Raw genomic sequence first — 26132 nt, 5'->3', positions numbered from 1 at the left:
TTCAACAAGCTCCATCAATCTTTTGTCAAGTCGGCTTATTGGTGTTATAAATGGTTGTGCACACTGGTATTTACGTTTGTACACTGTTTCAGTAAGTTCTGTCTTACACACTCTGCAAAAGTAGCCTTTTGCTTCCTTTACGTCCTCACAGAAAGCCAATGAAAACGCGATTACGCGTTACGTCCACGCCGGCTGGACCAATGAAACATCCCCGTGGCTGGTTGCTAAGAGACGCTTTGTGTCCATGTTCCCGAGGCTGCAGGGAGGATAATCCAACGCATATGGACCGATAAACAGAGAAACATAGCTCGATTAGCTTCAAGAGAGTTTTACCTGACAGAGACCGGAAGTCATCCCATGTAATGGTCAAGTTAAGGGCGAGATGTCTGCTGGTCGGTAAGGTTTTCACCACCTGATATGTAAGCAACGGGGGCTAAAGCTAGCCTTTTACTACAGAAACATCCCCAGCCACAGGCTGTGTCCTTCTTATGTTCCAGATTCAACCTACTTGTTATAGGACTGACGAAAAATACAAGCCTGATACTATTCTAAATGTGAAAGATGACGTTTGTTGGGTCTATTTTATCATGTAGCTACAGTCATTTAGCTTACACAAACCAATCACTGCCGAGTGATGATGTTTCAACTTAAAGAAATGATGGTGAACCAGACACTAAACTCTAAAACTCCCTGATAATGAGGGGGGTTAATTATGAATTCTGTCGAGAACCAACTCCTTACACACAAATTAAACTATTAATTATTAATTCACAAAAACGACACCGTAAACACAACCACAGGACATTATATTTGTATTCTTCCGTGTGTGTGTGTCTGTAGGAGATGCTGCAGTGGGCAAAAGTGCTCTTTCTCATATGTTCTACAGCGATGGCACTCTCTTCCAGAAGAATTACAGCATGGTGAGAGCATTAACACACAGTCACTGAAAGGCTCATGGTTTGATCCCACAAGTGAAGTGAGTCTTCATACTTTAGATCAGATGTGTCCAACATAAGGCCATCCTTTCATAAGTTTTACAGCTTTTCCTATTAATGCAAAACAAAAGGAATTGACTAGGAGATAAACAACTGAATGATAGAAAAGTGCCTGTTTTTTTCCACACCATCTATAGAAATATGTAACAAAATCAACATTTACTGCGAATTAACAAAAAATGTGTTTTGTAAATACAGGACAGTTTGGTGAGCTACCACAGCTCTCTATGTGATCATTTGTAGTTAAACATCTTTACAATGACAGAAAGTTTTGCTCGTTAGGCCCACGTAAGATCAACGTGTGGTGTGTGTGGCCAACGGTATAAAATGAGTTTGACATCATTGCTTTAGACTAATCTGTAAGGGTTAGGACAGTCTTTTGTTTGGCTCATTGGTCATTTCATTCAGTTTATACAGTGGGGGTATCCGTATTCTCCTGAACGATAGATGTTGCCACTCAGACAAAATTTCCATATTGTCACTGGTACAGGAGAAGTCAAAACCAGAAGCATAGAAGTTATAAAAGCATATTCTTTTTTTCCTCATTTTTTTTTTTATTTCTCTGCATAATCTGCGGATCTCCAAGCTCATGTACTGATATATCATTAAAATGGCAGAAAAAAACGGCACTCATATCTTCAACCTGCATTGGTTGGATTGCCTGCAGTGCCTCAGGTTCCAAAAATCAAAAGGTACTTGGCCGGCCGGAGCAACACTCAGGTGGTATTGTAGGCAAGTGGATGTGATGTCGGTTTGACATCATTTTTGTCACCTGGCAAATGGCGAGCTTTATTGTTGTTACCATGGTAGCAATCAGTGATACCGGTCTGGACTAGTGGCAATCAACACTTGGCGCTTTACACGTGTATAGACATGTGTATATGAAGTTTGGTTTATCTTTAGATAGTTTATATCAGGGGTGTCAACATAAGACTTCAGGGGCCAAAATCAGCTTGGAAAAGATTCCAAACTGGCCCACTAGAGGGCTTTGAAAAATTTAAAATAAGGAATAAATTTAATACGTTTTACAGCTTTTCCTGCTGGTAAAGACCTCCCCCGTGGCCATTCATACTACACCTATACCATTTAATTACTTACTTATAACCAATTAATTACTATAAGTGAATAAGTAATAGATAAATGTCAAAGGAGCTTGCAAAGAAAAGCGTCTGGACTTCTTTAAGTTGCTTGAAGACGTTTCACCTCTCATCCGAGAAGCTTCTTCAGTTCTAAGGTCAAATGGTGGAGAGTCCCAGATGTGAGTGGGCGTTAACGCCCACTCACTTCCTGGGCCATCTGACCTCAGGAATTCGCATGATAAGGTGGGGCCAGGTTTCACAATGAACACACCCGAAACTCTGGCTGATTGGGACCCACGCCCAGTTTCCCACCTTGGCTCAGGCGATTAGAGGATCATCAGGGGGTCCTTTGTCCCTCTGTGGGGGGTTACTCCCACTAGGTTTATATCTGGGACTCTCCACCATTTGACCTTAGAACTGAAGAAGCTTCTCGGATGAGAGGTGAAACGTCTTCAAGCAACTTAAAGAAGTCCAGACGCTTTTCTTTGCAAGCTCCTTTGACTACGATGACCTGGATGACTGAGAACCTTCACAGACATAATAGATAAATGGTTAATTTACAGAAAAGTTTCAGTTTTTCACTATTGACTGTTGACTTTGTTTTTGGTTTTTTTGGTCTTTATCTCATAGAAAAACTGAGACATAATGTTGAAATTGCTCTTCTTTTTTTAATATTAAGATTTCTCCGGGCTTAAATGTGTAGTTAGAATTCTTTACACAGACAGAAAGGATTTTTTCTGGTTTGGCTCACTGAAGATCATAATTAGTTGAATGTGGCCATGTAAAATGAGTTTGGCATCCCTGGTTCATATAGAGGAGCTGCTATACTTTGTGTATTTAAGTATACACTTGGTCCGATTCACTACTTTTGTTGTGTAAGGATGAATGTGAGGCTCGGAGCGCATGTCAGCACGCCTTTCAGTTTTTGCACCAATGTACCAGCTATGGATATGTCCTTCACGTGGACTTCAAGCAGGCTTGAACAAAGTATAATAGAATGACTACTTGTCTGTGACATCTGCAGCAGTCCACATCTGAGAAACTGCCCCCTGGTGTAGCACTGTCACATAACACAGAGAAAGCGAGCCCAATGCCAGAGATACTGCAGTGTATGTGGGGTAGGCAGCATAACATGTCTTATAACAGTAAGTAGGGATGTGTTGTACTCCATTCACACAATCAACAGAGGAATGGAGCTGTAAAACAAGTTGTTCAGGGATTTACAGATCGGGGTGTACTCCGTGACTAGCCACAGGCTTATGTTTTTGTATTCAGGCTGGGTAAGTGAGGTGAATTGGGTTTGAAGGAGCAGCTCATGAAGTGCAATGCTGGCTCACTGCCAGCACAGAATAGATAGTAGTTTGTAGGGAATAGCGTTATCTGTGTGCTGTGAAGTGCTCAGAAATCCAGGCGTTCAGTCCTGCCTGACACTGCAGCAGCTAATCAGCATGTAATTGGCAAAATGTGCTTCTTTAGTAGGCACACTTGTTCTGATAACTAGTATTAACCTTCCTGAGACCCATTAAGGTCTTAGAACTCTACATGTATTTATAGATATAGAATCAGAATCAGAATCAGAATACTTTATTCATCCCGAGGGAAATTAGGGGTTACAGCAGGCAGCACGCTAATGGCGCATGCGCACTCACAAAGGAACCTTCTGACCAACTTTACACAAACATCACATTGGGGAGACATGTCAGAAGGTAGGCTGATAGGAAAAAAACAACGAAAATACACTACATGAGGTAAGAGGAGGAGAAAAAACAACTCCACTCAGACTGAGCTCCTAGTGGGAGAACAGTTTGATAAAAGAAAAAACACCTCAGCACAAAAGCACATGACTATCAATACACCATAGAAACACGAGACAAGCAACAGGGGCGGGTAACGGGTAAGAGAGAGCCGGCGTAGACAGCGCATCCGGTCCTGCAGCATCTGTGCTGGTCCAGTTGACTGCTAGAAACTGATGGACATTATGGACAATGCTGGGCATCCTCTGCACACGGCCATAAACAACCAGAAGAGTCTGTTCAGTGACAGGTTGCTTCTCCCCAAGACAAGAACTAACAGACTTAAAAACTCCTTTGTCCCACACGCCATCAGACTGTTTAACTCCTCTCTGGAGGGGAGAGGGAGGGGAAACAGGAGGACAAAGGAGGGGGGAACAACTAAGCTGTAGTGCCTCTGCACCTCACTGTACAATACCTTGTGCAATACTTTTTGTAAATAGTCAACAGTGCAATAGACTCAATACTTGAAATGTGCAATTCACTTGTATTTTTATTTTTTATTCCTATTTATTCTATTTATCCCCTTTGTATATTTTATTTATATTTGTCTCTGTATTTATATATGTGTGTGTGTGTGTGTGTGTGTGTGTGTGTGTGTGTGTGTGTGTGTGTGTGTGTGTGTGTGTATATATATATATAACAGTTCTGTAACTGTAACTTTGGTCGTTGCTGTGCTTTTTTTGAAAGTCGAATTTCCCAGAGGAACCCACCCGAGGGATTAATAAAGTTCTATCTTATCTTATCTTATCTTATCTCTATCATCCCCGGTAGGGCACAAGCATCGAAGGCGTTGGAAAGGGAGGGGGATGAGTGAGTGCTTATCAGTGTAAGTGTGTGTGTGTGCGTGTCCATAGTTTAGCTGAGACAGTGTCCTTCGGCCTATCAGGCTAAGTAAACAGTCCTCCAGCCAATCCAGGTGTCCTTCATGGGGCGGGAAGAATAGTCATCACACAGTCGTTATCAGGGAGTTAGGCATAGCAGTTAAGCAGTGAGTAACCGTGCACAGTTAATCACATGTAGTCGTTTACTTCAGATTTGCTCAATCAGTCAAGAACTGTAGAATTTTCAAATTAATGAAACAGTAAGATGTAATTATACATCAATAGCAAATCAACATGTCTAATATTAGTCATAGAGGACTATGTTTATATTGCATGTAGTTTCTTTAGTGGAACTTCTTGCAGGCTTTTCAAGGACCTGCAGAGGTCTTTACTACAGGACTCACTGAAGTGCACAACAGCATAATGTAGCAATTAATGCTGACGCAGAGAAGGACTAATCTGCATTATTTATGCTAATCTACACGAGAAAAGGAACCATGTCATTAACCTGACTCTGTGATATATGGCGGCATGGCTGTTCAGCGATTCCCTCAGTTTTCTAAAGGGCTAGGGCACTGCAAAAGTAAGAAAGTGTAGGTGCGGTACATGCATTAACTCGTGAGTATGGATATATATTCATGCAGGTTTCTCAACACACAGCCACTCACATTTAGTGAGTTTACCATAAAGTCGTGCAATGGTTATGGTACAGAACAGGTTGGTGTATGAATTACTGGACAAAGGCCAAGTGTGCGTGCATGCATGCGCCTGTGTGGTTGCTCAGATCCTGCTGTGTCAGCAGTTTTGGGGCTTCTGAGGTGACAGGAACGTCGATAATTAATACAGCAGGATTCTGGAAAGCCACCAGAACAGGTACTTAACTAGCAAACACACACACACCAGCATACACACAAAACAACAACAGGGATGAGTTTCTTCATACTGCATAGGCTTAATACAGTAGGCACTTGTTTGCGATGCTGTGTGTGTCTCTTCACCGTGAACTAGCGGGTCATTGACAAAGTAGAAAGAGGCTGCAATTGGGAGGCCTTTACAGTTTGTAATGGCCTAGCATGCACGATTGCTGAATGCCAGGTCAAACTATTAGACATCTTCTTAACTAATGCAGCTAATATGAGTAGATCTAAAGAAATGATACAGGTGGAGCTGTGTGAAAATCTTCAAATACATAGCAAACAGGAAAATAAGAAGAGAAGCAGTGATTCAACTTTGAAAGTAAGTGGAGAGAAATTCAGGTCTGCATTTGTGCCAGTAAATCAAGGCTCTGTGTCCAGTTGACACCACTTTATTAGCTGAATACTCTGAAAGAAATGCTCATGGGGAATTGCTGGTCACAGTCTTTGCTGTTGCCATGCAACTGTTAAAACACCTATTTGTAGCCAACCGCTTGCCTGATATTAGTTGAAATATTTTTAACTTCTTAACTCACTTGGTGTAAAGTGCTTCATGTAAAAGGAACTTGACTTTTGAAAAAAAAATTGAAGCTCTTAAACCACGAATTATTCATCCAGAAGTTACTTTGTATTTTCAAGAGGGTAGTAACAGTGAAATGTACAAATTTGGCTTCAATTCCAACATTTGCACAAGAAGTATGAATATTTACATCTACCGAGCTTCGCCCAAGAGGAAGAACCCTTACTCAGGACTGTTGAACACGTTAATGTTCCCTCTCGTTCTGACTCCATAGACCTTTCTTTGCTTCTCGTTACTTTGAACAGTGTTTTGAGTTGGGTTGTTTAACAGGACTCTTTGCACTCCTGTAAAAAATTAAGTACGCCCATTGATTCAGTAGCTTGTTGAACCACTTCTAGCAGCACTAACTTGAAGTAATCATTCTCTGTATGACTTTATCAGTTTCCTGCATCATTGTAGTTCAATAAGGAGAGATCATTAGAAGGAACTGAACATGATTTGTCGATGTAAAGAATTCAATTTGAGGCATTTGGCGGCTACACTCCGATGACCCATCACAGCAGAAGAACATCCCAGTGGTGATAGGGATTAGGACAAGATCCCCTGGAGTCTAGACTCTGGTGGTGGAGATGAAGATGGAGGCTTGAATAGGGCCTGAGTGACTAAGGAGAGGCGGTGATGAGGAGGAGGTGGAGTAGATGAAGGCGTCTGCAAAGGAGAATGACAGATACGCAGTGAGATTTAAAGTATGTGGAGTGAAGGCTGATTGGCCTAAAGAAGGCCGGCAGAAAGATGATTGGACTAGACCAGTGATGTCACAATCAGCTTGACAGTGTGGGAAAGTGGAGGTGATGTAAAGCTTAGATTAGCCGCCAATACCTGACAAGCATACAGATGTGTGACTACAGATCTCCCTTATTGAACTTACGTATGCCTCAAAATAATTTTTCCTTTACGAGTTTGCTTTAGTTTATTGAGATTTGTGACCACTTGTTTTCTTACTTTGACCACAGTATTTCAAATGGGTTGAGATCTGGGCTTGGACTGGGCCATTGTGCAACCCCTTGATTCTTTATTTTTTCTGTCGTTCTGCTCTAGATTTCCTAGATTTGTCCTGATCTGAATACATCTCAATACTTTGCCAGGTGCCCAGATGCAAAACAAGTCCAAATCATCACTCCTCTACTGCCATGCTTGACAGAGGGTATGAGTTGTGTTTCATTTTTGTTCGATGTTTGTACATTATGGCCAGTCATCTCCACTTTGGTCTCTACTGTCCAAAGGATATTGTTCAAGACAACTTGTGGTTCGTGGAGATGCAACTTTGCAAACCTAAGCTGTATTGCCATGTTGTTTTTAGAGAAAAGAGGGTTTCTCCTGGCAGTCCTTGCAAACAAGCCGTACTTGTTCAGTTTTTATTCTGTCATGAACTTTAGCCTTTAGCATGCTAGCTGAGGCCGGTATAATCTAAGATGTAACTCTTGGGTTTTTTCGTGGTTTCTTTGAGGTCTGCACGATCTGACCTTTGGATGAATGGAGTGAATTTGCTGGGGTGCACATTCCTGGAGCTGATTAGCGTGTTTTTACAGGGATAGGATATTTTAAAAACTATAAATGGACAACAAAGTATTTACAAGGTCTTTTACTTCTACTTATTTTATTCCAGATTCTTCCAATAGCTAGGTTTGCTGCAAAACCTAGAGCAATATAAATTAGTGTCATTTTTAAAAATGTTAACTGATATCATGATTGTAAATCACTGATCCCTGGGGTACTCCATAGGTGACCTTTCTAATCTAATACCAGTAACTGTGTCCCACAGCTTTCAATTTAAGATTTAAATGCTGATGGAAACAGGACACAATATGTGTTTCTATATGGGGCTTAACCGGTGCTGTGAAGGGTTAATCCTTCTGCAGACGCCCAAGTCATCCCTCATGTTCTTCAACTTTTGATTTTGAAGGGTAGCCGAGGCTGTCAGCCATTCCGCTCACGTCCTCCTTTGAAAATGTCAGACAGCCTGTTAGCAATATTCCAAGCTTATTTGCTACTAATAGGCTCTCATTGACATTCCAGCAAGAAGCTTCCTATGCATCACACCAGCTCATTAGACTGCTCTGAAGTGGGACTGCAGCATGGTCTGTGTGTGTACTGCTGGATGCTTGTTATGAACTCTGCGTGTGTATGAATTGAGTAAATGTTGGTCGGAGGTGTGTGTGTGTGTGTGTGTATTTCACAGAGGCAGTGAGTGTCCACGGTGCGTTTGTGTGTGCGTGTGTGTTTGCAGGATTTTAGTCTCTTGCATTTGACATGCTTCGTTAAGTGTGAGCTCAGGAGATCAGATCAATTTAGAGTTAGATGCTGATGTGAAGAAACCTCAACTCACTTCTTCAAGGTCATCACTGATCTCATACCAGTGAATAGTTGGAGGGGGAAAGGCAGCCTGCAACTATCTGGTCCATTTAGGATTTCTTTAGATCTCGTAGCCTGTAAAGAAGGTGACTTCGTGATATCGTCCTTCCTCTCTACTGCCTGCACTTTATCTCCTTTAACAGCTACCTCTGTTTGCTCTGTACTAAAAGATCCCAACTACCTTCAGCAGTTTGTTTAACATTAAGACAGTTTGACCAAAGTTCAAATAGCTGATGTTTCCTGTAGTTTGGGGCAGATTCAAAAAACAGCTGCCTCCACCTTGCAAAGGAGGACGAAGGTTTGCAGCCACTACAGCTCTTTTTGTGTCATTCTTATTGTTTCGAAATATTTTTGCAGCTGCTTTTGTGTGACGAACATTCAACATTCATTTTAGTAAACAGCTATACCAGCTATTTGTTTTGACAAAAGAGAAAAACTCACACTGACTGTTTCTGTGTTTCTTTCACATAAACAGTCAGTTTTTTTCTCTTTCACAGTAGATATAACTCTAAAAAAGAAAAATTTACAGTTATACCTATTCTTTTTTTTTTTTAATGGCCTCTGTTGACTCCCTTTTTGAGTTAATGGCCAAGTTGTTTTTGCTTTGGTTTACTGTCATGTCAGTTTCGGTTGCTGTTGCAGCTGTTTTTAGTGAAATTGTTCTAAAAGTCCTTTGTAAAATACTTGCTTACCTCTAAATAACAGCACAAAGTAGGGAGCAAGAACTTAGAACATAGTGGACCATCAGAAGCTAAATAGTCAGATAAGAAAAAAGGAAACTGAACATGACACATATGTACATCAGTTCAGTATGGCTACAAACAAATGCTACCATAACATTAGGTGATTTAAAGGCTTAAAATACTTTAAATTCAATTAAATATAGCGCCAAATCAGAACAACAGTCAACATGTATTGACATTTGCCATACATCAGACTAGACAGTGGTAACTCCCCGACAACAAACTTCTCTTCTCTTCTCTTCTCTTCTCTTCTCTTCTCTTCTCTTCTCTTCTCTTCTCTTCTCTTCAGCTGTTGCAGATTGTAAATGCATTTTGACAGGCACGCCCATAATGTGACAGAAAGAGTGATTGTTTATGACAAAGGCATGCCAGATCCATCATGAAGAGGTTTATTTTAGCTTTACGTCACATAACTAATTTAACATTTGTAGCCTTGTTTGTTTGGCAGACAACAGGCGTGGAGCTGCTGATGAAGTGTATCAACATCCCAGCGACCAATGACAGCGTGGTGAGTCCAACCATGTGCCTAGAATCCATTGCAGGACTCTAGGTGGAGGCTACATTTTGTTGAATGAAGCAACAGATATTAGCCACCCAACCACAGCTTAAAGTTCATCTCTCAGCCATGGTTGTAAAAGGCTGATGGAGTATTGTCGTCACCCCGCCAAGTGGGCTGCATGGACACTTAAGTTTGTGAATGCAGTAACTAGAGAACAAGGCCATGTAGGATTTTGAAATTGATAGTTGTGTCGACTAGGAGGCTGAGGGGAAGCACTGGCAGCCGCCAGTCTGTTTTTAAAATGCTGACAGTTGGAATCCATCACTCAGTGTGGAAGAAGCTTTCCCAGACATATAATATTGTTATTTCTTCATCTGAATTCAGTATGCTATTTGGCAGTATTGTAGGTCTAAGATTAATGTCCTTATAAAAGATAATGTGAAGTAATTTGATTAACTTCCCGTGAATAACACTCGTCCGTCTCCCCCTTTCTCTGCTTTTCCCCACCAGGAGCTCTACATCATAGACTCTGCAGGGAAGGAGACATTAGTGGATTCCTGTGAGAAGATGGTGAGACTCGTTCCCTGGATTTTTTTTAATCTGCATGATACTAGATAAATTCATCATCTAGAGCTTCACCTCCTGTCATAGTAAAGTATTATTTGATTTGCTACACGAGTAGAGAAAAGTAAGCTGATGTGGGACCAATCATATGTCTGTCCCACTTCCCTCATTCCTTGTATATAAAAACCAACATTTCCCACCTCATCACCACTCGTTCCTTTCTGTAGTGGGGGGAACCTTCGCTGCTGTGCCTGGTTTTCGACCTGACTAGTGAGCAGTCTTTTGCTAACTGCAGCCGTTGGCTGGAACGAGTCCGTGCTCATTGCCAGGGTCTCCATGTTCCAGGTAACACCTCACAGAACATGAAATACTGGGAAACGGAAAATAAAAGGGAGGGAAATTAATCAAGACCACTGTGGTCAGAAGAAGACTGATATTACCAGCTGCGGTAATTTTAATATGGTTAAATGGTAAATGGCCTGTATTTATATAGCGCTTTACATATCCAGTCATCCACACATTCACACACTGGTGATGGCAGCTACATTGTAGCCACAGCCACCCTGGGGCGCACTGACAGAGGCGAGGCTGCCAGACACTGGCGCCACCGGGCCCTCTGACCACCACCAGTAGGCAACGGGTGAAGTGTCTTGCCCGAGGACACAACGACCGAGACTGTCCGAGCCGGGGCTCGAACCGGCAACCTTCCGATTACAAGGCGAACTCCCAACTCTTGAGCCACGATCGCCCCACAATTGTTAAAGATAAAATGAGTATGTCAAATTGAGGTGGCTTACAGATGTGCAGCAACAGGAAGGCTAAAGCTGCATAAACAGCATGTGTTACATAAGATAGCCAGTTGTATGTGTAGAAGGGTATCAGCTGAGCCAACTTACACATGTAACCCACTTTGCAACCCACCATCTCCCTGAAAAAAAATACATTTGAGTACAAATCTGTGAAAAAAAAGTTTCAAAACATTAACTCACAAACCACAAGACTTATGTAACAAAATCTTTTAGACAGATGAAACCAAAGGGGATGTGTTTGCTCATAGTGCACAGTGTTTGGAGAAAAATGGAACTCTGAATTTGTTGAATAACTTATTGCTCTTTTTACTATTGGTGTACTTAGCTTTTCAGATATTGTTTCTGGATTTTGTTTGAATAAATAAGGAATAATGACAGTGTAATATGTCAGCAGTTGCCATTGATGTGAATTTATTTCAATAATTAACGAATTGGTAAGAATCAGATAAATTGTTCCGTTACTTTAACTTGTTAATAGTTAAATAAAGACCCACAATCTTTACAAACATCTCAAATGCATCACTTAGTCTGATGCCATAAAAGAAGAATTTTTGAATTTTTGGAACCTTTTGAATTTCCTGAGTATGTGGACCCAATGTCAGCCCAGATTAGACGATAGCGCAGATGATACCCATCTACCCTGTTAGTGTCATGTAAGGTGAGCTATTTGTGCAGCTTTAGCATTCCTGTTGCTGCACCCCTTTGTTGCCACTTTGCAACCCACCAAAAAAAAGACACGTTTAACTACAAATCTTTAAAAACAAGTTTCCAAGCATTAACTGAACAAACAACAACACTTCTGGAATAAGTCTTGAATCTGTGTTTACTGTATGTGCATCTCTAAGTGCATCTTTCTGTTTGCATGTGTTCCAGGTGTCCTGGTGGGCAACAAGTCAGATCTGTCTGCTAGAAGAGAGGTACAGGCATCTGTGGCCAAGGAATGGGCCCAGAGTCAGGGACTGGAGTACCACGAGACCTCAGCTGTGAGTGAGCACATCGACACAGCGTTCACGGCAGACTTTAACAGTTCCCACATCTGAAGGATGAACTATGCAGGAAAATATCCCATTCTTTATATCTTTTTATAATACAGTGACTACTGTCTGTTCATGTTTGTCTTTTACAGAAAGAGATGGAGAACTGTGATGCTCCTCTCCTCTGTTTAGCTCGGGCCTTCCATTCTCTGTACCAAGAGCACCGTGAGACCATCCAAAACCTTAATCCAGCCTAGACCACCGCCACCCTACCCCACTTACCACACACCTTGATTTTTCACCATTAGGAGGATACAAAGTATCTCTTCTGAGAGAATTTCATCGACTGAGGGCCTTTGAAACTTACAAATTCAGATAATACACAGCAAAACACTGTTTTCTACCACACATGCAAAGGGATAGCTTGTTCAGACAGATATTTTACTATGACCACAAATAAAGTTGTTTTTCTCTGATAATAAGTGATTAGCCGTGTTCTCTCTTATCCGTGTGTTTCCTCTGTGCTCAGATAGTGGAGGTTTTCTTTCACATCGATGGTTGGGTGATTACCAAAACCACAATAGCACTTCAGCTCATTGTGGGGGTGGGGGTGTCTGTACCTCCTTTTTTCTTCTTACAACTCCTCTTCTGTCACAGTGGTTGTTCCTGATTTTAGGCAACGCAAATGTTTGATCTCCTCTTCTTATTTTCTGCCTCTTCCACTCGCCCTCCTTATCTTTTCTTTTTTTATTTCCTGGCGTCAGCTTTGCCTCACTTGGCTGTTTTTTGGGGGGGGTTTGCATTCACTGAATGCTATTTTCTGTTTCTTCTCTTTTCTGTTCAGTTTCTTTCTCCCGCTGTTCATCTACTGCTTTCTCCCTTGCTGTGTTAACTCCCTGGCTGCAGCCCTCGCACATCATTTCAGTCATGTCCCCTGTGCGGCGCTAACAACCAGTAATCACCGTTCTAATTAGCGCTCTCCCATTCAAACCAGGTCAAAGCCATGTCCTTGTTCTTTCTCTGCCTCTCAGACCAGCTGCTACCATTCAAATGAGGGCAGACTGGTTTGAGGCAGACACAATAGTTTTTATCTCATTATGCACCACATATAATAACTGCAGCATTTACTCATGACGACTCTGTCGTGTTTTGGAGTCCAAACTCAGTCGCAGAATTTGTTTTTTGTGTGGTCTTTAGAAAATCGCAGCTGTGTTTATTCCCCAAACATGTGCAGTAACTGGATAACACCTAAAGGAACTAATCTGGAAACTTTATCCCCTGCAAAATGGTTTGTAGTGAAGTTCTTACCAGAATCTGCATTAAACAACTTATAATTGTTATTGCAGCTTTTGTACTCATTGAGTGGGTGATTATAATTATAGCAATTAGGCTCTCTATCCTTCTCATTCTTTCTCTCCTTGTTGTTTTGTGTAGGTAATTGGTATGTGTGTTTGTGAGGGTGTCTGCATGTGTTCTTTCTCTTTGTGCCCAACAATGTGCGCTTGCATCTCCGTAAATGTATTGTGGCACTGGCAACTGCAGTTGGCTCTTCAATGTGGAACCTGTAATGTAAGTACTTGCGTGTGATGGATCTTTGGAAGTGTGAACTCATAAACCTGGAAGGCTTGGGCTTGGTGGAGCCTTTTTGAAGCGTAATTACGTAACTGTCTTCTGTTCTTCATCTACAGAAGCTTCAAGGACAACCTGGCTTATTGTTGATACTGTCATGGTCCTGGGTCGGTGACCCAGCGCTTTTAGTTTATCATTTTCTAGATGATTGTTTAAGTTCTGTGTTATTTTCGATCTGCCTCTGAGTCTGCGTCTGTATCTGTCTGTCTATGGTGTCTCCCCATCTGTTTGTGAATCTGTCTGTTTAGTTCAATGTCTTGTCTGGTTCCATGTATCTGAGTTTCCTGTTTTATTGTGAAGGTCCGTGTCGTATGTGAGTGTGATCAGTTTACGTTTCCCCTGTCCCGTCAGCCCAGATTCCTCCCAGCTGTGTTGCCCTCCTGTCTCTCATCCCCTGATTACTGGTGTGTGTATTTAAGCCCTGTGTGTTCTCCTGCCTGTTGCCGGTTCGTCTGTGTTCCTCCGTGTCAGTCTGTGTAACTCTGTGTCAGTCTGTTACCCTGTTACCCTGTGTTCCACGGTGTCCTGTTCCTCGTCTGCGTCTCTCTGCTATTCATCATCCGTTGTCATATGCTCCCAGGTCTGTTATTTTAGTTCTCCCAGTTTAGGTGTCTTTAGTTGTTTGTTATGCCCCACTGTTTGTTTGCCACTACACCTCTGTAAATAAAACCACCGGTATCTCATCCACTGCCTGCATCTTGGGTCCTCCTTCTAAATCCACACGGCTCGCCTCGGCAGCCGTGACAGATACAGAAAATTGCTGTGTTCCCTTTATATTCAGGGGAGGGTAGACATACTGTAGAAGTAGGAGGTCTAAAAAAAGTCTCTGTGGAAGGTAGGTCATAGCTGCAGTAGCGGGTGTGTTCATCTTTGGACTTAGTTCTGACTGCCAAAAACTGCATTTGTCAGATGGCCACTTGAGGTTTGATCCAAAAAGATTGACATAGCTTTACGGTCTGAAAATGAAAGCCTCAAACCTGCATCGTTTTTGATGACTGCCAGGTGGGAGGGGGAGGGGGGTCCTCTGTTTCAAAAAGAAGTTGTATTTATTTTCCTCATATGGCATCATATTGCTCAAGAACTGTCCATCATATTTGGATGTGATGCAACCACCGGTTGCTAGGGAAAATTTGCATTGCCTGACTGGTTGGCAGTGGTTTCTGGAGGTTGCAGAGAAGGTGCTGCACCAAAAGCTTCACAGTGATTGCTGGAGTTTTTCATGTTTCATGCAAATATTATGCAAGTAGTAGCCCAGTGATAATGAAACTTGAAAAAGTGCAACAAAAACTACAAATGGCCCACAAAAAAAGTTGTCTGTTGTCTACAGCTCTGAGGCACAGCTTTTACTTTGAAGGCGGAATTTCACAAGGATTTCTTTATCAACTGGTTGAGAAATGCACATTTTTCTCTAGTGAAAGGTTGTTCCCAGGGGATCACTGATTGGTCTGTAGGCCTGTGTGGCTGAGACCAATATGACAGAAACCAGATTGCATGGATGTGATAAAACAAAGAACTAAAAGGCTACTTATTTTAAGTGAAAGAAAGATGTTTAGTGCAAAACTGACCTCTGAGGGCTTTTATGGAGCGCTGGCACTCTGAGCCAGGTGTTGAAAACAAGCCCCACCACCTCTCCAGTGGCTGCAGATGAGACCTGCCACACAAACAGGCCACAGGTGGAGCGTCACAAATCATTTTCCCCCGTCACTGTACCAGCTTCCAGCAGCCACTCACAAACGATTAGGGAATACTCCACTTTTCCTTCACGACAGGTGGTGGCCTGATGGTCACGGACAGGCGTGTGTGACAGGGGCCTTACTCACTTGAAAATACATTGTCATGCAATAAATGTCACATATTCAAAATGGCAGAGAAGCTCATGTCATGTGGTTATTGGTCAGATGTCTGCAAAACCTCAATCGAAGTCTGTGAAAATGGCCCTTGGCTCTCTTGCTCTATGACAACAATAAACATTTTCCTGATGAGCACAAGCCTACCTAATAATGAACAAGTTGCTGTTTCCTCGGGTCCCATATGAAAATACCAAGATGACAACTCTGAGAGCACTGGAGGATTCACAAAGGGACTAACCAAGGGACATCATTGGATTCATTTTTTATGTATGGTCTATGGTCAGTTCCCATAGAGTCCCATGTTTAAATTAGTCTTGGGCTGAGGTGAATTTTTATATAAATATATCTGTATTTTAAACTTCATTTGTGCATGAAGAAAACTTTAACTCATAAAATTTCCATAACGACACTTCCTGTCTGTATGAGGACACTCGGGGGAAAAAAATTCCCTAAACAGCCCTTTGAAGTTGTCAAGAGGACATTCCAAATTTTCAAACTATGGTTTTGAGCTACAATTTATTCACACAAACATAAACACGCACACACACCAAGGTACAGTATAACACAAGCTCTTGACTATCCTAGAAAACCATTATTATTACTTAAACAGTATCCCTCCTGTCCTCTATTCAATTTAAATGGGGCATCATGCCTCGGGAATATCACTTAATAATATCATAAGACGGAGTGTGGGCTGGTTCTTATTGCTTCGGGAGACACTTCTTCATTTCCACAGATATTGAAACAGGGTTTTAGAGAGCACGGCAAATGTCGAGCTCTTTGCTTTCGTGCTTCTCTAGCATGCTCAATCATCTTTCCTTACTAAACACAATCATTTCCTCTCAATGATTAGTATTCATAACAGGTTTGCTCGGCCTGTAATACAACACAGCAGGACAGATGCTTTTCACCTTCCAAGTATAAGTGAGGTAAATGTGGCACTAACATTCGTTCAAAGCAGACATGTTTGCAGCAGGTAATAGTGGTCGGCTTTATGATGTTTATAGCTGTTGACTCTTCAGGGGGTCCTCAAATTTTGTGTCACTATAACATTAATGCAATTTCTTTATGGCTTTAATTATTACTGGTGTAAAACACAATCATTTCTGTGTCTGGAGTTTGTTTGGCAATAGTTTTACATTAACCCTTCATAATTATAAACAGAGATGGGCAGTAACGCGTTACTATAATCTGATTACTTTTTTCAAGTAACAAGTAAAGTAAGGGATTACTATTGCAAAAACGGTAATTAGATTACCGTTACTTTGCCGTAGGAACGCTGCGTTACTGCGTTACTAAAACCGTGATTTTTTTGCGAGAATGTCTCACGACAGTGACGTAAGCGAGTGCGACGTTTGTGACAACAGCTGTGTGCGGATCAACAACGAATCATATATCGAGTGCGGGAGAGAGTATGAGCGTGCAGCGTTTAAAGCGTGGAAGTACTGACCTTACTTTGAGTTTGATTCCATAAAAAGTGACAAAAACATTAGTGTCCGTTGTGCGTGGGAAGAAAACTTCTTTTTAAAGCGAAAAAACCCCCTAAACTTCCAAGCAAGCACCGAGTGCGCTACAACGTAATGGGAAACTCAGAGAAACTCGCGGATTCTTCCACTGACCGCTGCGGAACACCTGCACCAGGGTAAACCTCCGCCTACACCACTCCTGCTTTACAGGTGAAAATAGAGCAACAGGACCGCTGAGTCTTTGATTTTATTTATTTTCTGCTGTGTTTTACTTGCATCTATTTGAAAGACTGAGTGTAAAAACAAAAAATATTTCATTTTATGTGCTGGAATGTGCAGAAAATAGGTTTAAATGTTAAACTAATTTCTTCAAGTCAGAGAACGGTGCATATAATTTAATTTTTGCTTGATGCATAAAGTTAAAAGATTAAAACTAATAAAACAAGTTTTAAAAAGGGACTTTTCCATTTGATTACATTTTGTATGATGGATTATGCAGAAAAAGTAGAATTGGGCTGAAAGATCTATCGCTTTATCACCTATTCAGGTTGTAAATCGTGTTTTTAAAAAGTAACTAAGTAACTATGTAATTAATTACTTTTGAAAATAAGTAATCAGTAAAGTAACGGGATTACTTTTTTGGGGAAGTAATCAGTAATTAGTTACTAATTACTTTTTTCAAGTAACTTGACCAACACTGATTATAAAGCACTTATGATTCTCTAATATAATGAAGTATTTAATACTGTAAGTAATTCTGGGTGTTTTTTTGCAGTACTTAGCAAGAGCATTGACTTTAATTGTGTCTCGTATGGGACATAAAATTGCAATGCTGCTGCTTTTCCAAGTCGGTGAATAGTGAATGGCAAAAACAGTTCACATTCCTAAAATCAATTATTATTTTTGATTTGATTAAACTTTATTTATATACAACCAAATCACAACAGCAGTTGCCACAAGGTGCCTTATATTGTAAGCTAAAGACCTCTGCAATAATACAAAGGAAACCCCAACAATGAGATCACCGCCTGTGAGCAGCAGTTGATGGTAGTGGGACAGAAAAACTCCCTTGTAACAGGGAGTTTTTCTCTTCTCTTTTAACGTTAGAATAAGGATTGGGTTAACCAAACAAACACATGTACATGTATTTTGCCACTCCCCCTAAATACAGAGTGGAGTAGGGAATAGCCTCTCTATGGGAGAAAAAAAAAACACCCTGTAGCCAAAGTCTGAAAACTGCTCATACAAACTTCATCAACTTTGGCACTAGAGTCCCCAGCAACAAATTTTCCAAATTGAAGAGGATTATATGAACGGTTATTGAGATAAGTGAACAAAGAGATTTCTGAAATTACTACTCACGTGTGGGCCCACAGTGGGTAGCTGTGGATGAACTGTGGGGCTATGTGGGCAGCACAAAAACCACACTTATTCCACACAGCGCTCAAGGGGGGGTGCCTACACAGCCCCCACAGCAGTTTTGTCCTTTTGGATCACACACTTCTAGAAAACAGCAGAACATGGGCCTTCTTACAGAAAACTCATGTGGGGCCCATGTTGGCCCATATGGGGTACATAGAAGTTCTGACCCTCTGGACCTCCAAATCTCACTTTGCCCACACTGGGCAGCACACCATGCTGGCACTCTGTTGATACGCAGACACATATGTCACCTGCCTAAACTGCCTTTGTGCAAGTTCCACTAGTAGTTTCTCCAAAACTACATTTTGTCACAGTAACACAAAACAGCTGATCAACAGAAATTTGTGGATGCTGAGAATCGTGGATGAGAAAGTGTATGAAAATAAGCAGAAATTCTTAAGTGCAAGCCTTGACTGATGAATTTCTGATTCAATTTCACAGACAGTTGTCATCAGGTTTAATGCAGTGTGTTGAACTTAAAGCAGAGCCTAAGCTGCTGCATTGAAAATCCCCACATGTGCAAAGGTTGAGTAAACACTTGAAGCACTAATTGCTATGTTTGGATACAACCTAATTGACACTTTGATTACCTTAAAATGCCACCATATGTTTATATTTGAGTCAATTATGCTTGCTGTGCTCTTTTACACTTAATAAAAACGCATCAGACATGTTTAATGGTTTGACAGCGACTTCATTAAAACCGATCCATGCTCTTGGCGTAGCACAACACAGCACATCATATCTGTGGAAGGTCTGAGTGTGCTTTGGGACCCGAGGACTTGATTTGAGCTACATTTCACTGCAGTGCTCCTCATCCAACACAGAGTTTTGTATTCATGACACAGCCTGAGCACAGGGCGGAGAGTTCCAACTCATATCTTACACCTACTCTGGCTGTTTTTCTGTTTCTGTCGCACTTTTCCTGCAGATCAGCTTTCTGCCTTTCTGGTGGCTTACTCTCTGAAAAATCTGTTTCCATTTGCTTAACACCTGTAGTTTTTAAAGTCGCTGCTGCTCTTTTACAATTTATATTCGTCTCATGCCACAGCAGAACAAGAAGATTGACGCCAGGCACAATTCTGTGCAGGTTTATAAAATTGACACACCAAATTATGCAATAATTATAAAAATATTCTAACTCACAATCTTATCATTTGATTTAATTTGAGGCGAACTGACCTCAACCTTGATTTCTCTTCTTTTTGCTTTTTTCGGTCTGTGTGTAGGCTTGAATCTAAGCATGGTTTGTTCTATAGCCTCTAACTGTCCATGACCTAAAAAGCTTACTAATTGCAGGTGAGGGAGGACACAGCAGCTGTTCCCCCAGATCTGCTTCCCTTACAATAATCAGCTACCGTGCCTCTGAGCTCATCTGCGTCACCACCAAATTTTTTTGGTTGTTTGTCTTTTATTTCATTATCTTCCATTTGAGGTGCCATTTGTTATAATAGCAGTCATTGCATTTGCATTCTTAGATAATTAAGGTAACCTCCGGGCAGTATTGTAAGAATTGTAATATTACATTTGAGATAACCATTAACATTCATAACTTCCCCCCATTTTGTTGTACAAAGCAGTCCAATAGATGTTTTGTAAATCCTTACCAGAGTTGCACAAATAGTAAAATGGCCAACAAATACTAGCTTAAAGTCCTCAGGCGAAAACAAAACAAAACAGTCATTGGTAGCAATGTGTGAAACTGGCAGTCGTCTCATATCACAATAAAATTGCGAGCTCCCAGCCAGTAAGAGTGCAATACTGTGGAAAAAAATTCAACCAACCCTCAAACCAAGTTATTTTGTTCTTGAAACAGACCTGAAAAATAACAAAGTTCTCAATTGAGCAAAGCGAATAAAGGTAGGTAGTAGTAGGTTCAAAGGTAAAGATTTAAGAGGCCTGACACAAGACCTCATTTGATCCATCTACTGTCCACTGAAGCCTCATCAGAAATGGTCTCAGTGGAAGGTTAACTGTCAAGGAGCCATTATCAATATCAGTGGGGCAACAGTGATTGTCTACAGCCATCTGTAAAACATGGCAAAGGCTCTGTCATGGTTTGGGGCTGCATTTCAGCCATTGGTGTTGAGGATCTCGTCAAGATGAATAGAATTATAAATGCAGAAATGTACTGTCAGATTTTGAGCCACCATGCAGTTCCATCTGGAAAGTATCTGACTGGCAGCAGCCTCATTTCTCCCCACAACATGATCAAAAACACACTGGCAGTGCTTTAAAGTTCTCTCTTTCTCTTATATTTAATATAACCACACTATGGGCGGGCAAGTGCCTGTTTTTACGTGTTTTCGTTAGCAACAATGACGGTAAAACCATCGCGTGGTTCCGCTGTACGCTTGTTTGTTTTCCACGTAAACCTTTCACAATAAAGCTCAAGATCCTGTTGAGACTTTTCAAAACAAACTGAATCACATGAGAGAGTATGCAGAGTTTACAGATGAGAAGCAAACAAAGAGCCGTCAGACTCAAACTATATGTATACACCTGCCCGCCTTCGTAAACAACTAAATGCTATGTTGCCCTATCATTTTTTGATTGGTCCACATGGTATATTTTTTCACCAATAGGAAAGGCTGGGGGAGTTGGGAGGGGGACTGAGTGCTTTCTAGTGTTTTTCCTTATAAAAACCGTTTCTTCCCGCAGTAAATATAAACAACGATAGTATTCAGGAAGAAAACCTGCATATATTATACTGAACATAAAGTTGTTTGCAAAACTTGTGCATAATTTTTACAAATGTACAACTTCTATTCGCATTTCAAGTTATGAAAACAATTCCTTAAACATGTTTGTGGCTTTTACAGTAAAAATGACAAGTATTTTCTACTCGGATTTTGAATTTTTTTTGTCTGAATTTAGATCTATTGTGCAAATATAGTATAAATGAAAAATTAACTCAAATTTCAGATATTTGAGGTTGTGCCAAAAAAAAAAAAAAAGAAGAAGATTTTTTTAAAGGTGAAATATAGAGGTAAAATCAAAAGTAGTCAAAAACGGCCAATTATACTCTGGACCCCAGAGGGTTACTAAATACATTTACATGTCTTGGTGACTGCAGCTGGAACCTTGGCAAAAAGTGTATGTGTGTGTGTGGAATGCTAGCTACCAGCATTCATAATATAATAGTTACAATAGCAACAGTAACCAGGGGGGTGGGGCTTAAATGACAGAACAAAGACAGGCTACCATGATGTCACATGCCAGGCCACCATGATGTCACATGCCAGGCCACCATGATGTCACATGCCAGGCCATAAAAATCTATAAATAGGGGTGCCTCGACACACAGTTGTAGAATTCCCTTGCAGGTGATTTTAAGCTAGCGATTGAATTGTGTTTTCAGATGAAAGCGCTTATAACCTTCTCCCAAAGTAGAGTACTCTTCCTCCACCCAAACCTAAAATGTATATTTCTAAATACAGGGAAGCAATTGTATTAGAAAATAAATATAAAAATGAACACAGGACCATGGTGCCAAGAACAGTTAAGGCCCCATCTCATCGCGAAATGTGCCCACAGAGGCCAGAAGGCGAAAAACCTGAACACACATTCAGGAAAAAACCAGAACACACAGGCATGAAGAAAGTCATGGCTCAACCTGCTTGTGTGGATACACGCAAAGGGGACAAGCAGCTCCTTGAGAAATCTGGACTTGTCCCCTTTTATTTACAGAAAAACGATTACGGAATCGTTCCAGGCTACCTGCGTAGAAGAAAGGCAGAGAAAGAAAAGGCTAAGCAGGACAATGATGCCTGGTTAACAAAACAACAGGAAACAGTTAAACCACTGGCCGAACAGGAGAAACAAAACATTCTCCAGGGCCTAAAGAGGAGGTTTAATGAGCTAAACTTTGAATATCAATCCCTCCCTTTTACTATCTCCCCTTCACAGCACAAAAAATACAATTACAAAATGTTTCTTGAAGAGGCAATGAGTCAAGTTGAAAAAGACATTGCCCTTTTTGAGGAACATAAATACATTTACGTAGGCAGGGAAGATGCATCTGACGAACAACAGTTACAGCGGACTCCACTGCCACCCATTAGACCGAAAAACACAAAGTTGACACCCGCTCCTCAAGTCACACAACCAACGAAAAAGGAAACTTTCTCGACCGACAACCTACCACCTTTTTGTAGGATGTGTGTTCCACCTATATCCAGAAGTGGAAAGCAACCTATTCCCACCCAACTAGGTATAATTCCACGACCTAGTCCTGTCCCTCTGCCACCTATTTGTAAAAAAGCTGAATCTACACCCCGACCACCTGTAAGACCTCCAATGAAACGAGGTGTAACACCCATCCTTCCACCCATTTCCACCAAAAAGCTGTAGTGCTGTACCGTTAGAGTAGTTTTTTAACTACCTAACCCCCAACCGGTCTTGACAGAAGCCGCACCATCTGAGCCTGGTTCTGTCGAAGGTTTCTTCTTTTTAAGACAAAGGAGTTTTTCCTTCCCACCGTCGCCCAGTGCTTGCTCAGATGGGATCATTTGATTGTTGGGGTTTTCTTAAACATAAATTGGCCTATTGAAAAAATGTAGTGTTTCTTACTACATTTTATTTTCAATAGACCAATTTATGTTCAAAAAAAAAAAATTACAGCAGAAAAGAAAGCATGGGAGACATCTGATGCATTTCATTGCTTTTTAAAAAATAATTTATAATTAATCTGGAACAAATAAAAGAAAGTAAAACTAATCTTTTGTGGATTCTTTTCTTCAATAAGTAGTAGAATAGGCAGTTCTTTATACATAAAGCGTAGTGTTTTGTTAAAAAATAAAGTGGCACAGCGGCACTGTGGTAAAGGCCTGTGTTTTTACCATCAGCGTGACAGCACCGTGCCGCCTTTGCAGTTTTAAGGCCCAGGGAAACAAGCCTGCCAGCGCTCTGTAGCGGCTGTGACCGCTGCCGATAAGGAAAGGCTGCTCTTCATAGAGGACTCAAGCTCGGGGAAACGTTTTCTGGTCGACTCTGGCTCCCAGAAGAGCCTCTGGAACTCTTGTGTCGTCTTTACAATGGTATATTATTTAATCTCAAAAAAAACAAAATTAAAAAAAATTGGAGATTTCCCGTATCACATAACATGTGCAGGTACACTGGTACAGCACATGTGAGCGAAATTCTTATGTGTGTGCAACAGAGGTGTGCAAAATACAATAACATAAGAACAAGCAAAATATACGAATGGGTAAATCTGAGAATTATAAGAATAAATATATGTACAAATATAAGAGTGTATGTTAGGGCTGTTCGATATAACGATATATATCAAATGACGATATAAAAATGTCTATCGTTTCCTATTACGCTATCGTTTGTTTCGCGATGTCGTAAAATAAACTGTTTACAGCAGTATTTTTCATCGTTTTGACAGTCACCTTAGTGGCTATATTAATTTCTTAAAAGCACACCAGGACAGAAAAACACTCTCAGTCAGCCATGGATTGGCCTCTCCAGAGCCTGGACCTCAACATTATTTTAAAATTATTGTGCAATCATCTTGACAGACAACAGAACGAAAGACAGCCAACATCTGAAGAAGAGCTCTGAATGCCCTTAAAGAAGCTTAGAGAACTATTCCTGAATTCTACTTAAAGAAGGAAAAGGTGGTTATACCAGATACTGGCTTTGTGCAAACTCTAGAGAGCAGATTTGAAAGATGGCTGAGTGACAGATGAGGGAATGACGTAAAGTCTGCCTGCTTCTAGTCAAAAAAAACCCTTCCTCTAAGCATTTGATTATAGGGGTTGTTTCAGGGGTTGTTGGCTTTCTCCCTCTAATATTAAAGGGTCTTTACCTTACAGTATAAAGTACCTTGATGGCTTTTGTTGTGGAATGATGCTATAAATATATTTAAAATCTTTCTAGACTCTGTTGTGAATCAACAAAATTTAGCCTCCAATATATTCATGGTGCAAATGCTCTGTGGAAGATTTATGTTCCCTGCACTTCGGCGAGGTCACCAAGTTCAAATTTTGTGATGAAGAAAAATCATTATGTACCTCCGGTCCAGATGGGGGCAGCGTGCTGCTGTTTGAATAGAGCAGAACTGCTACTCCACTCCCTTTACTCTTTCCTCCTTCCCTCCCTCCCCCACTCGCTCACTGCTCTTCAGTGATCTCAGCAGTACTGCAGAGAGACATGCCAGCCACTTTGATCATCACACCGGGGGAGGAGAGAGAGTGGGACGGAGGAAAGAGAGGGACAGACAGCGCATGATGCAGACTTTCATGCAACATGCAGGACATCGAGGCTGATTTAAGAATTTGAGATTTATTCCAGAGCTCATGGAAATGGCAGGACAGACAGCTGATGAAGAGCTGACAGCAACAGAGAAAAAAGTGAAAGAATGACAGAAAGAGGGATGCTGAAGAGTGCTGTGAATGAGTGACTAAGAAGGCAAAGTCAAAGTGAATGAATGAAAGTGACCGAGTATCACCTGAGCCACTGTGAGCCAAACTGCTAGGATTGGCTGTTCCAGCTGAACCAGCTTTAACCATTTGGAAGTGTTTCACTCATGGCAGTAGGATCTCATCTAAATGTAGAGTAGGGCTGAACGATATATCGCATTTGCGATAATATCGCGACATGATCAAGTGCAATTTTCTAACCGCAAAGGCTGCGATTATACTCTGGACATGTCCAAATTCATGAGCTGCATCCTCCTGAGGCCGCATTTGTAGACCGATTACGTCACAGCGACGCGCCGAAGGCTGTCCAAATTACTACCATATCCCAGAATTCATAGCGCGGCCCAGCCAAACTCCAGTTTCCAGCAATGGCGGCCGCTACTAAGTTTTAAAATTACTCATACTAATCTTTCTGGGTCACAAAATAAACTTTTAACATATTTTCAGGCGAGAAAGTAGCTGTGTAAACATCAAATATCTGCTCGGTTTATCAAGATATCCCATATTTGCAAAAGTGCTTCGACGTTTTCAGAGGCGTCTGCTACCCACCAGCTCGACAGCTAGCCGGGAGCTCGAGGGTTACTGATGCGGCCGAGAACGGCACAACTCCCGGCACATCATTTTCAGATCACCGCGGAGTTTCGCTGCTCGGGTTAAACGTAATATATAAGTCACTTAGACAACCTAAAAATGTTATTGTTGGGCTTTTTTCAGTGTTTTGTTTGTTCGTGAGTAAATCGGTTTGGCTGAGATTAAAGTTATTAGATTAGATAAAATAAAACTTTATTAATCCCCCGGGTGGGTTCCTCCTTGGTTTTCACACAGCTGACTAAACGTCAAACAGAAAACTTATTAAACAGAAGTATGAGACAGTTGAGAATTTACACCAGTGTCTGGTTATATTTTAGATAGCAAGAAGCAGACGGCCGAGTTTATTAAACTCCACCGAGACAGCGGTGACGCTAATCAGAAGGCTAGACCGTCCAATTTCGCGCCTTTAAATTTTAAAGGCGTGTTTGTGTGTGTGTTTATACAATTGCTATTATGTTTGCACTTTATGTGTAATGTTACTGACTGCAGAGATCAGTAAGATGTGTGTATTTTTTATTTATTAGTTTTATTTATTTAATATTATTTTTTAATTGAATGACTGTCTAGTAGTTCACAGATGTCGAAAAACTGAGTGTGGTAAAGCCACTGATTTTTTTTAT

General features: G+C 41.1%; 1 protein-coding gene across 1 annotated transcript; it reads left to right on the top strand.

Moving 5' to 3' along the window:
* The first annotated feature begins 287 nt into the window (after nucleotides 1-287).
* ift27 (intraflagellar transport 27 homolog (Chlamydomonas)) lies at nucleotides 288-12570 on the top strand. The gene is made up of 7 exons (XM_085355605.1): nucleotides 288-396; nucleotides 841-920; nucleotides 9726-9785; nucleotides 10287-10346; nucleotides 10568-10685; nucleotides 12023-12132; nucleotides 12276-12570. The coding sequence occupies exons 1-7, from the start codon at nucleotides 363-365 to the stop codon at nucleotides 12378-12380; spliced, it is 567 nt and encodes a 188-aa protein (XP_085211731.1). The 5' UTR covers nucleotides 288-362; the 3' UTR covers nucleotides 12381-12570.
* The last annotated feature ends 13562 nt before the right edge of the window (nucleotides 12571-26132 follow it).

Source organism: Diplotaxodon limnothrissa, linkage group LG6, assembly GCF_057381915.1.
Source record: "Diplotaxodon limnothrissa isolate DT_005_m linkage group LG6, D_limnothrissa_male_GT1.1, whole genome shotgun sequence".
Lineage (NCBI taxonomy): Eukaryota > Metazoa > Chordata > Actinopteri > Cichliformes > Cichlidae > Diplotaxodon > Diplotaxodon limnothrissa.
This window is presented reverse-complemented; position numbering and strand designations above follow the sequence as displayed.

Excerpts from the sequence above, each read along its gene's own strand:
- ift27 (XM_085355605.1), top strand. The coding sequence starts at position 363 with ATGGTCAAGTTAAGGGCGAGATGTCTGCTGGTCG. Across the intron at positions 9,786-10,286 it reads CAGCGACCAATGACAGCGTG|GAGCTCTACATCATAGACTC; the intron begins GTGAGTCCAACC and ends TTTCCCCACCAG. Across the intron at positions 12,133-12,275 it reads AGTACCACGAGACCTCAGCT|AAAGAGATGGAGAACTGTGA; the intron begins GTGAGTGAGCAC and ends TGTCTTTTACAG.